The sequence below is a fragment of the Borostomias antarcticus genome, assembly GCF_949987555.1.
Source record: "Borostomias antarcticus genome assembly, chromosome: 32".
NCBI classification, from domain to species: Eukaryota; Metazoa; Chordata; class Actinopteri; order Stomiiformes; family Stomiidae; genus Borostomias; species Borostomias antarcticus.
Window position 1 is genome coordinate 1663891 of NC_140265.1, and position 12057 is coordinate 1675947.

The 12057-nt window shown below is 48.6% G+C and overlaps 2 protein-coding genes across 2 annotated transcripts in view; both read left to right on the top strand.

The window, feature by feature from the left end:
- Window positions 1-3122: 3122 nt before the first annotated feature.
- On the top strand, window positions 3123-6070 carry ebpl (EBP like). Its single transcript, XM_084460443.1, has 4 exons — window positions 3123-3415; window positions 3519-3588; window positions 3935-4073; window positions 5507-6070. The coding sequence occupies exons 1-4, from the start codon at window positions 3230-3232 to the stop codon at window positions 5751-5753; spliced, it is 642 nt and encodes a 213-aa protein (XP_084316569.1). The 5' UTR covers window positions 3123-3229; the 3' UTR covers window positions 5754-6070.
- A 3601-nt stretch (window positions 6071-9671) lies between these two features.
- The window catches only part of LOC311327394 (transmembrane protein 163a-like), a gene marked incomplete at its 3' end in the record, with an annotated part of 62035 nt that continues 59649 nt past the window's right edge, over window positions 9672-12057 (top strand). Inside the window, exon 1 of the mRNA XM_084460429.1 lies at window positions 9672-9810. Coding sequence (XP_084316555.1) covers window positions 9768-9810 — 43 coding nt within the window. The 5' untranslated portion in view covers window positions 9672-9767. The remainder of the gene's footprint in view (window positions 9811-12057) is intronic.

A 12057-nucleotide genomic window follows, 5' to 3' on the forward strand; every position in this document is an offset into this window, starting at 1 on the left:
AAAAGGCGGACTACCGCGTACGCCAAAAATATTTAGACGTCTCCAGCGCGCCGGCCTTCCGCGCCACCTCCACCGCCCACGCCTCCACCTCCGGCTGCCAGCGTCCCTGCCTCAAGGGTCCCTGAGGGAAACCGTCTGGGCTTCCTCTCAGACGCTGTGCTGGAGGCCCAGACGGGACCCTAGAGGCCCAGAGGGACATGGCAGAAGGGATTGGGGCAGTTGTGCAGCAGTTGGTGGAGGTCACCACATTACACCACCAGAGCCAACAGGACATCCTCACTGCACTTCCTTCCCTCACACATGCTGTCACAGACCTCACACAGTCACTCACTACCACACTCACGGACCTCACACAGTCACTCACTACCACACTCACGGACCTCACACAGTCACTCACTACCACACTCACGGACCTCACAGTCACTCACTACCACACTCACGGACCTCACACATTCACTCACAAACGCCCTCACACACCTCACACAGTCTCTCACCAACAGACAATAAAATGGTAACAATATGAACCTTACTTGTTTGTGTCTTCATAGCTGGCGCATGACCTCAGCGCGGGCCCTTTGGCCCCGCTGGTAACCCTCATGACGGGGTGGGGGCTGAGGGCTTGAGTCCTCATTTTGTGGTGGGGGGAGGCCCGGAGGGAGGCGCACTCCGCGCCGTACTGCCACGTTGTGGAGGATGGTACATGCCCGGATGATCTTACATACCTTGATCGGGTGGTAGAGGAGTCTACCGACGCGTCCAAGCAGCGCCATCGGCCCTTGAGGAGGCCAATGGCGCGCTCCACGACGCTGCGTGTCCGGGCATGTACCTCGTTGAACTGGGTTTCCTGAGCTACCTCATTCTGAGGGTCCGGGAAGGGAACCAGCAGCCACTCCCTCAGGTGGTAGCCACTGTCGCCAGAAGTAGGTCACAAAATCATCAGTCTTTACTGGTTCTCATTCTTATCAGCTTTGAATATGTAACTTGGCAAACATAACAGGATGATGTACAAGGAGGGGACAGATACCTAGTGAAAGTACTATTGGTTGCTAGTAAAAAGACAATAACGAGGGCTTGGTATAAGGTGGAACCCCCAACCAAGGAGCAGTGGCTGGGTGTTGTGGAGATGATTTATTTTATGGAGAAGTTCACGCATGCATTGAGGATGCAGGAAGGATAGTTTGAAGGGAGATGGGAAAAATGGATGGATTCTAGAAGGAAGTGTGATGATACCACTAATATTGAAATTATAATATTTGAGTAAGAGAAAAGAGCTGCATTGTGACTTGATGGAAGTACCCATAAGCTGCTATTGTTTGTTTTTATTATGTTTTTGTTTTTTTGTATTGTGGTTGTATGGATGGAAAATGCAAATAAAGTTTAGAAAAAAAAGAATATGTATCTTGGCATATGCACTCACCAACAAGCCAGCCGTCAGCGCCTGCCTCCAGTCTAGCCCCTACCCTGCTGTGCGCCAGGATGAATGAGTCATGTGCGGAGCCAGGCCACCGTGCCACTACACTTGTGATGAGCATGTCGGCGTCACATATGATGTGGGTATTTATAGTGTGCACATTTTTGCGATTCACCTAGACATATTTATTCACTGATGGTGCCCTTATCAATATGTGGGTGCAGTGGCCATCGCCGTCACCTCTTTGGAGTTCTATCTCGGCAATGGATAAATCTAAGGATAAATCTGAGACTGTCTTCAGACATCCTTGACAGTTTACTTACATTTTTGTCCTGCCATTATGCGCTGGCTGTACATGTTTTTTTATTCTCCAATAAAGTCTATCAATCAGTCAAACAACGCTGGCCTTCACTACTAGCCCTATAGAGTAGCAGAGCAGTTATATACAGGAGATAGAATTGGTCTGTCTGTTTCAAATACCTGATAGCCAGGCATCTGGGCGTGGTACCAGCAGTTGATGTCAAAGACCCCAATGTAGGTGGAGGGTTTTCTCTGGCCATAGGCCTTCACCTGCCAGCTGCAACACCCAATAAAAAACAACCAATAAACAAAATACCACAACAACCGATAAACAACCCCCTTCAACCCTCTAACTCCCTCCCTTCCCCTCATAATAGGCATCACAGCGTAATTTTAGAGAGAGACAATATATTCCATTGTATGTTTTGCTTTCTGAGGTTTGCAAATAATGAGGTGGTGATGATTGATTGCAAACTACCAAGAGACACAGAAGCACTAACTGTAACTTAACTTTAATATGTTTGTAATTGTTACATGTAGACTATTGCTAGCTAATGACAATCTGCCAGTAGGTCAACACAAGATATTGTTAGCGTAAGCTAGCTAGTGTTAGCGTTCAAAAGTGCCATTTGTTTGACCTTGACCTTTGACATTTGAATACCAAAATCTAATCCAAATAATCTAATTAAATCCAACTGGACATTTAGGACAAATATGTACAAATTCTGTAATACCGTTCTTGAGATATCATGTTCAGCAGGCCAAAAACACCTTTTGTGATGTCAGTGACCCTTGACCCCCACAATGTAATCAGTTAATCCTTGAGTCCAACTGGACATTTTACCTAAATATGAACAAATTCCGTTAAGGCACAAAATACAAGTTTGACGATTAGCTTTATGAGGGACTATCTCTATATACCCACATAAAACAAGATACTACATTATATAAAAATGTGTTAATAGTCGATGAGAGTGGAATAAATTACGTTATCCGTGTAATGTTAGTTTAGGGCAGGTCTGGTAATCCTAACCAGTTAGCTATGCAATTTAATTGTGAGGTAAGTAAATAATTACCATTACAATACCCATATAAGCCTACCATTCTCTTCCCGCAAATGCCTGAGTATTCATAAAACCTTAAAAGGCTAGTCTAACTGTATTTAGGCTGATACTAAAATATAATAAGAGTCACTAGTCACTTACCAAACAAAGCCCAACGGTAACATGTTCCTGATGCCCTGCATAACATGTTCCTGATGCCCTGCACAACATGTTCCTGATGCCCTGCATAACATGGCGGCCTCGTCTGACGAGTCTAAAGGGGGCGTGGCCAGTCTAGTTCTTTATGTCTATGTGCAGTGCCTCCTCGTCGGGGCGGAGTTAGTCCACGACCAGCGAATGGGGACGAATCAAGGGGGACTGGACTATCACCAAAGTTGAAATTCAAAGTCTTTATAAGACAAAGACAAAGAATGCCTTATTGTAGTCGACCATAGGCCTACAGCACGCTTTTCTAATGGACCCGCCCGAAGAGGAGACCCCGTCTCTGTTCAGCCCAGTGACGGTCTATTCCCTGTGCGCCTGCGCGGCGCAGCTCGCCGGCGGCTACATCAACGCGCAGATATGGGGGAGAAAATGCTCCCCCGCCGATAGATGGGTCCTCGTATGGCTTTTCTACGACCTTATCGTCCACATCACATTGGTGAGTGAGTGAATGAATGAGAAAAGTGATGTGCATGATAGTTGTGAGATGGAAGCCAATAACTCCCACCTGTCCTGATCCCAACTGTTCTGCTTCGTTCTAGGAGGGTCCGTTCGTTTACTTGTCTCTCGTTGGAACGGTTCAACAGTCCGACAACATGTTTGCGGAGCTTTGTGAGTCCCGTGGGATGCATGTTATCCAGTGAAGACGTTAGAGGAGGCTTGTGCAATACAGCAATGCTCTTTAGAAGCTGTACGGGCTACCATGCGGGTCATTTTACTGCTTTTAAAATGTGGTAAAAACATATTAGGAAATGGATGGAAAGGTTGTTGTTTGGCGACATCTAGCGGAGGCTATAGGCTATAGCAGTAGTACATTTAAACTCTGGGTGCTCTACAATCTCATCTCCTTCACTGTCAAAGCAAACTGAGTTGGTTTAAATTGCTTCACTCAGTTGGCCTGTGTTAAGGATGCTATTCTACACAATTGATATGCACCCCTGACCTGCTCTCTCCACAGGGAAGGAGTACGGCAAGGCTGATGCACGCTGGCTCCACTCTGACCCCACCATCGTCTCCCTGGAGCTGCTGACCGTCTTCCTGGGCAGCTTTCTGGCGCTGGTGCTGGTCTACGCCATCGTCACAGACAAACACTACAGGTTAAGAGGGAAAAGTCCTCCTCATGGGGTTATCTCTGATCTAACATGACTGGGTGTGTAGCATTATGGGATTAGCAGTCATAGCCAGACTTTTCTCCACACTTCTTTTTAGCGCTGCTAAAAAGAGCACCTGCCCTCACCCCCTTATCATTCTGAGATTGGGGGGGAAGAATTCTATTGCTTAAAACTAATCACAATAGTCTTGTGTGGCGTTTCCCCAACCGTGCCCTTGCGGAATAGTGTCGGGGGATTGAATCTGATTGGCGCCTGGAGTGATTTAAGAGGCTATTTATCCCAGGAACCTCCATCCTGTGAGTCAGACTACAGAATAAATACCATGATGGGCTTCTCTGGTCACAACTCATCCACTCTGTCGTATCTCTGAGGAAGGAATGCCTTTAAGACAATATGGCGGCTTGACTTGTAGGCTTACCAGTTAAAGGTAAAGGTCAACAATCCTCCCACCTAAGCACTTATTGTATTATTATATTGCACTGTACTTTAGATTGTGATTCTTGCACTTTGCCTTCAGCACTAGATTATGCTCTTAGTCACTTGTTTTAGAGAGAAGATGCACTTGTGAGTTCTGGCAAGTAGTAGTACATTGGCTCTTCCTACGTTAAATGCAATTATTGTTAGTCGCTTTGGATAAAAGCGTCTGCTAAATGACTGTAATGTAATGTAAAGGGGTCGAAAATCTCGATCTAGCTCAATATTTGAGCGGTCAATGAAATTATGGTCTCTATTTTTCCGATTAATGTTAGACATATCAAAAATAGGCCTAAATGTCCAAAATGGCACACTACCCCTTTAATTCCCGGACTCACCAGATGTGGGTTTTGGGGATAAGACTTGTCATTAGTTTATTACTGGCCAATCAGTGGCGACGGAAGATTTTCTTGGTCCTATCAGATCCAATCTAGACTACGTGAAACAACCTAGCAACTGCTCCGCCCAAGACTACTGTGATTGGTTTAAAGAAATACAGCCCCACCCCCCCCCCCCCACCCACCCCTATCCCTGAATGGTAATGAGTCCAGACAGACCTTTCTCCAACGCTGGCACAGTGTAAACGAAGTGGAGATAGTCTGGCTATGAGACTAGTAGAAGTGTGGAGATAGTAGGTCTGGCTATGAGACTAGTAGAAGTGTGGAGATAGGTCTGGCTCTGAGACTAGTAGAAGTGTGGAGATAGATCTGGCTATGAGACTAGTAGAAGTGTGGAGATAGTCTGGCTATGAGACTAGTAGAAGTGTGGAGATAGTAGATCTGGCTATGAGACTAGTAGAAGTGTGGAGATAGTAGGTCTGGTTATGAGACTAGTAGAAGTGTGGAGATAGTAGGTCTGCCTATGAGACTAGTAGAAGTGTGGAGATAGTTGGTCTGGCTATGAGAGACTATAACTCCCTGCTCGCTGTTCTCTGTGTCCGCCAGGCACTTTGTCCAGATCTCCCTGTGCGTGTGCGAGCTCTACGGGGGTTGGATGACCTTCTGCCCTGACTGGCTCCTGGGCAGCCCCAGCCTCAACACCGGGAACTGGCTCCACCTCTGGGTCTACCTGGTCTTCTTCAACGGGCTGTGGGTGTTGCTGCCCGGGCTGCTGCTTGGACAGTCGTGGGCGGCCCTCCGGAGGCTGCACTCACCCTGGCGAGAAGACGCCTCGTTGAGGAAACTCCAGTAACCAGACTCCTCTGTGTCGCCTCTTACATTCCAGTTTTAGTGTTAGACTGAGAACTAACTGAGGCAGTTTAGTGGCACAGAAACACTCAATTCAATTCAGAACTCGACCCCAACCTTGGTGTTGTAGGCTTACGCACACGAGGTAGAGGGAGACTATCTTGGGTGTTTCATCACAGGTTTAGGAGTAAAAAGCATTCCTGCAAACACATTGGCTGCATAAAAGCTCTTCTCCTTGTGGAGGAAACCACCCTCTTGTCATTTTCTGCAGTTTTTCTCATTTCAGATTTCTTGAATGCGCCCAAATATGAACTTATAGAAGTGAACCCCTTTAATGTTGAGCAAAACGAATGATGTATCATAATATGCAGATGTGTTTATTTCAGGTATGACTGAATAAAAAGGAACTTGGTTGGTCCATGTTACTTCTCTCTACAAGTCAAGTCTTTGCATTGTTTGTTTGTTTGTTTGTTTGTTTGTTTCAGGAGCATGAGGCGTTGCTCTATTGGCTATCGTGAACGTGCATTGATTGGGTGTCAACACTTTCAACTAACTTGTTTTGATTGGTTATGTGTGTTAATTGTAATGTGTGTTCAATTATTCAGAGCGAGTGCTTTTTGATACAATTTGACCATTGAACAGCCATCCTCACCATCCTCATCCTCACCTCATCCATCCAACACAGCCATCCTCGAGTTCATCCTCACCTCATCCATCCAACCCCGCCATCCTCGAGTTCATCCTCACCTCATCCATCCAACCCCGCCATCCTCGAGTTCATCCTCACCTCATCCATCCAACCCCGCCATCCTCGAGTTCATCCTCATCCATCCAACCCCGCCATCCTCGAGTTCATCCTCACCTCATCCATCCAACCCCGCCATCCTCGAGTTCATCCTCACCTCATCCATCCAACACAGCTATCCTCAAGTTCATCCTCACCTCATCCATCCAACCCCGCCATCCTCGAGTTCATCCTCACCTCACCTCATCCATCCAACCCCGCCATCCTCGAGTTCATCCTCACCTCATCCATCCAACCCCGCCATCCTCGAGTTCATCCTCACCTCATCCATCCAACCCCGCCATCCTCGAGTTCATCCTCATCCATCCAACACCGCCATCCTCGAGTTCATCCTCACCTCATCCATCCAACCCCGCCATCCTCGAGTTCATCCTCACCTCATCCATCCAACCCCGCCATCCTCGAGTTCATCCTCATCCATCCAACACCGCCATCCTCGAGTTCATCCTCACCTCATCCATCCAACCCCGCCATCCTCGAGTTCATCCTCACCTCATCCATCCAACCCCGCCATCCTCAAGTTCATCCTCACCTCATCCATCCAACACCTGGTTTGGTGTCTCTACAGCCCAGGACCTCACAGCACATCCCGTGTCAGCTGTGGATGTCGTAGTATTTAGTTACACACACACACACACACACAGACACACATCAGTCCACATCCGGCTTAGTCCCCCTTCCCCTCACCCTAACCCGGGTCCGTATCCTTTTCCCACCCCCACCCTACCCCCGACCCCTGCCTCTATCTGGACCCAGGCACACACACACACACACACACACACACACAGACATACACCAGTCCTGGGCTCGGACCCCCTCACCCTAACCCGGGTCCGTATCCTTTTCCTACCCCCACCCTACCCCAACCCCTGCCTCTATCTGGACCCAGGCACATTCACGCACACACAGACATACACCAGTGTTTGCCATGTCTCTCCTATGATGTTATTAGCCTCTCTTACTCTGAAAATGTAACTTAATGTAATTTATTGCTTTATAAATGTTCTCAGCCGGTAGACAAACATACTCCAGGAGCTTGCTCGATCGCCTTGTTGAGAGGGGTCAGGGAAGAATTTTTACAGCTCACTTATCTGGCCCCCGGGTGATTACTGTTTTTTTGCTTCCCTCTGGAATATGTAGGGGTGGGTCGTATGCCCACCTCCCTTGTTCTCTGTAAAGCACATTGTGTTGCGATGTAGCCTACAGAATCAAAAAATGTTTATTGCCATGTACTTTTACAACATACTAGGAATTTGTTTCGGCCAATGGTGCATGACATGAAGACAACATTGGATAGGGTGCAGGGATGGGACAGTGCAAAAGAGCAGGCCTACAAAATACGAATGCAAAAATAAAAACAATACAAAATGGAGTGCGGTCAGCGTATATACAGTGAGTGTGCAAAGTGCGACGTGTATTTTTATACAGTGTGTACAGTGTGTCTGTGCACCGTCCACCTGCGTCAAACCGCTATGTGAAACTCTTCGGATTCTCAATGTGTGATCGTTGGTGGCGCAGGCGGACTGCAGTACTTGGGGTCGGCCACTAGATGGAGGCAAAGATCCAAAAGTAACTTTTCGTGCCCTGCCCAAACTACAAACGGCATCAACATGCAAAATACTGCATGACTCGGTTTATTCACAATATCTTGTGAATAAACCGTCTATAACTCTGACCAATGACTCAAACGTTTGGCTTTGTAGTAGACTATGGATAGGCCAAAGATACAACTTTAGGACAACAAAAATAGGTATCATGAGACCCACTTATTTCCAGCTCCAGCTGACAGCCCAACCTATAGACTACCCTTCTGATGGAGATAAACGTAGCCTAAGTGGACACGACCCATTCTGACCCATTTAACAGTACAGTAATATGCATTCGATTCAATTGCAACACAATTAAAGGCATATTATTCTACAGGCTACTATCTATGGGCCTATAAACCACAAATTTGTATTGAATGCTAAAAAATAAATAGCAAAAACAACCACTTAAATTCCATATTTTTCTCCACAGTAGCCTAATGACCGAAGTGCTTAGTCAAGTAGCTAAAAACACCAAACCCATCTAAGAGAACAGCTCTCGCTGAATGTTTTTTGTTTTCCCTTTAGGATTATTCAAGCATTAAATACGTATTTGTCGGCGGCATTCAAGCAAGAAGCCATTAGATGTATGTCTGCTGTGGGTATATTGTGTTCCACACAATAGGCAGTTATTGTAGCTTTGAAGAAAACAACTACGTTGACATCATTATTCGGTAGACCGCTCTATAAAACTCATTGACTTGAATCACTGGCCTGACCGACAACCTGGACTTGTTATGCTGCCTAATTTACAGATACATATCAATGAATCTATTTGTTTGAATGGTTTCCATCCACATGTGGAGTTGCCAGGCGGCTCCCACCCGAGACAGATGCGCGCAGGGCTGCAGTCGAGACGCGCCTTCACCGAGAAGCGATCAACCCAGGCGTCCCCGCCACCCAGACCACACGCTTTCTTTCATTACACTACATTTGGAATTAGAGGCTTTCTTTCATTACACTACATTTGGAATTAGAGGCTGCTTTTTGCAATCACACACGACTTCGCGAGTTCGTGTCTAGCATGGAGGTTCGCAATTGATGCGCGTAATATTTGCGCCTCAGATCCCCAGGACCGCTTCAGATCCCCAGGACCACTTCAGATCCCCAGGACCACTTCAGATCCCCAGGACCACTTCAGATCCCCAGGCGCACTTCAGATCCCCAGGACCACTTCAGATCCCCAGGACCACTTCAGATCCCCAGGACCCCTTCAGATCCCCAGGACCACTTCAGATCCCCAGGACCACTTCAGATCCCCAGGACCACTTCAGATCCCCAGGACCACTTCAGATCCCCAGGCGCACTTCAGATCCCCAGGACCACTTCAGATCCCCAGGACCACTTCAGATCCCCAGGACCACTTCAGATCCCCAGGACCACTTCAGATCCCCAGGCGCACTTTGCAGGCGAGACCCGATCAGCGACAGGATAATTGTCGCCTAGGTGTGACATTTTCGGACCCTGATTTGGAACCGTGACTCCGAGGAAAATGACAGACCCGCCAGCCGCAGACACCAACGCGATCCCGGATCCAACTGTGGTGGATCCCTCGGTGGTGAACGGACAGTGCGAGCAGCCAGACCAGCAGCAGAGCAGACAAGGAAGCGAGGGAGAACAATTCAAAATGGACCAGGAGATGAAGATCAGCGACAACGTGGATGGAGAAGGTATGGAGATACGATTGGAGATTGTTGAGTAACATTTTGTCCAACTTTACGCACTCGGGGCGTCACTGGCAGCTGCGTGAATCTGAAAGGCTATCCTACAGTGTTGCATAGATTTAGCCTATTTAGTAGCCCTGAAACTATAGTTATTGAACAGCTCAAACATGGAAATGTACTCTTGTAAACAAAAAATGATCTACAGCTAAAAATAAAAAAAAACTATCTTAGGCTAAACCCCCTTTGGCCTTTATTTTTTATTTTAATTTTTTTACCACAGTGGCAGGTTAGGATTTTTGTCGTGGCTCGGCCTGCTGTAGGCTGGGCAATTTGGAAGTTGTATCTCATCTCGTCAATCCAACTCATTTAATGTTATGTCTCGGCCTTTTGGATAAGATCAAGTGTAGTAGGCTGTAGCTACAGGATATACAGATATTAATATCTGATACGCCCCCTACCTAGAGGAAGAAGGTCTTGCCCCGTCCGTCCTCTCACGGATCGACCTGGTATTGCAGTGGGCATATAACTCCCTCCCCGGTGAATGTTTTAGCATTTCATCAAACATGGTTGATACCTGTATGACAAATACATACATAAACATCCTTAATCATTTGACTCACTTGCTGGGCGCACTGATCTTGAGCCAAGCAGATGAACTGGTTGAAAACATCTTGGTTTCGATGTGGAGCTGATCAGTTTGGCATCACACATTTATGCTGAAAATCTTCGAGATATTGTAGCATCTAAGAGAGAAAATAGGAGTCAGAGTTGCAGGCTCAGAGTTGAGTCAATGTTAGAATGAGGGTATTTCCAGGGGCAGTAAGGGGTATAAATAACAAATACTGTAAATAAATACGTCTGGCATTTTAATCATGACCATGATGCTGACTATCATGTAAATTGAAGTGCTTAGTTGTGCCCAGTGTGGGGCTCGAACCTGACTCTGAGTTCTAGAGTATCATCTCTACCAGCTAAGCTATCTGCCCCCCCTGCTCCTGGTTCTACCAGCTGAGCTATCTGCCCCCCCTGCTCCTGGTTCTACCAGCTGAGCTATCTGCCCCCCCCTGCTCCTGGTTCTACCAGCTGAGCTATCTGCCCCCCCCTGCTCCTGGTTCTACCAGCTGAGCTATCTGCCCCCCCCCTGCTCCTGGTTCTACCAGCTGAGCTATCTGCCCCCCTGCTCCTGGTTCTACCAGCTGAGCTATCTGCCCCCCCCTGCTCCTGGTTCTACCAGCTGAGCTATCCGCCCCCCTGCTCCTGGTTCTACCAGCTGAGCTATCTGCCCCCCTGCTCCTGGTTCTACCAGCTGAGCTATCTGCCCCCCTGCTCCTGGTTCTACCAGTGAGCTATCTGCCCCCCCCTGCTCCTGGTTCTACCAGCTGAGCTATCTGCCCCCCCTGCTCCTGGTTCTACCAGCTGAGCTATCTGCCCCCCCTGCTCCTGGTTCTACCAGCTGAGCTATCTGCCCCCCCCCCCCTGCTCCTGGTTCTACCAGCTGAGCTATCTGCCCCCCCTGCTCCTGGTTCTACCAGCTGAGCTATCTGCCCCCCCTGCTCCTGGTTCTACCAGCTGAGCTATCTGCCCCCCCTGCTCCTGGTTCTACCAGCTGAGCTATCTGCCCCCCCTGCTCCTGGTTCTACCAGCTGAGCCATCTGCCCCCCCTGCTCCTGGTTCTACCAGCTGAGCTATCTGCCCCCCCTGCTCCTGGTTCTACCAGCTGAGCTATCTGCCCCCCCCCTGCTCCTGGTTCTACCAGCTGAGCTATCTGCCCCCCCCCCCTGATCCTGGTTCTACCAGCTGAGCTATCTGCCCCCCCCCTGCTCCTGGTTCTACCAGCTGAGCTATCTGCCCCCCCCTGCTCCTGGTTCTACCAGCTGAGCTATCCGCCCCCCTGCTCCTGGTTCTACCAGCTGAGCTATCTGCCCCCCTGCTCCTGGTTCTACCAGCTGAGCTATCTGCCCCCCTGCTCCTGGTTCTACCAGTGAGCTATCTGCCCCCCCCTGCTCCTGGTTCTACCAGCTGAGCTATCTGCCCCCCCTGCTCCTGGTTCTACCAGCTGAGCTATCTGCCCCCCCTGCTCCTGGTTCTACCAGCTGAGCTATCTGCCCCCCCCCCCTGCTCCTGGTTCTACCAGCTGAGCTATCTGCCCCCCCTGCTCCTGGTTCTACCAGCTGAGCTATCTGCCCCCCCTGCTCCTGGTTCTACCAGCTGAGCTATCTGCCCCCCCTGCTCCTGGTTCTACCAGCTGAGCCA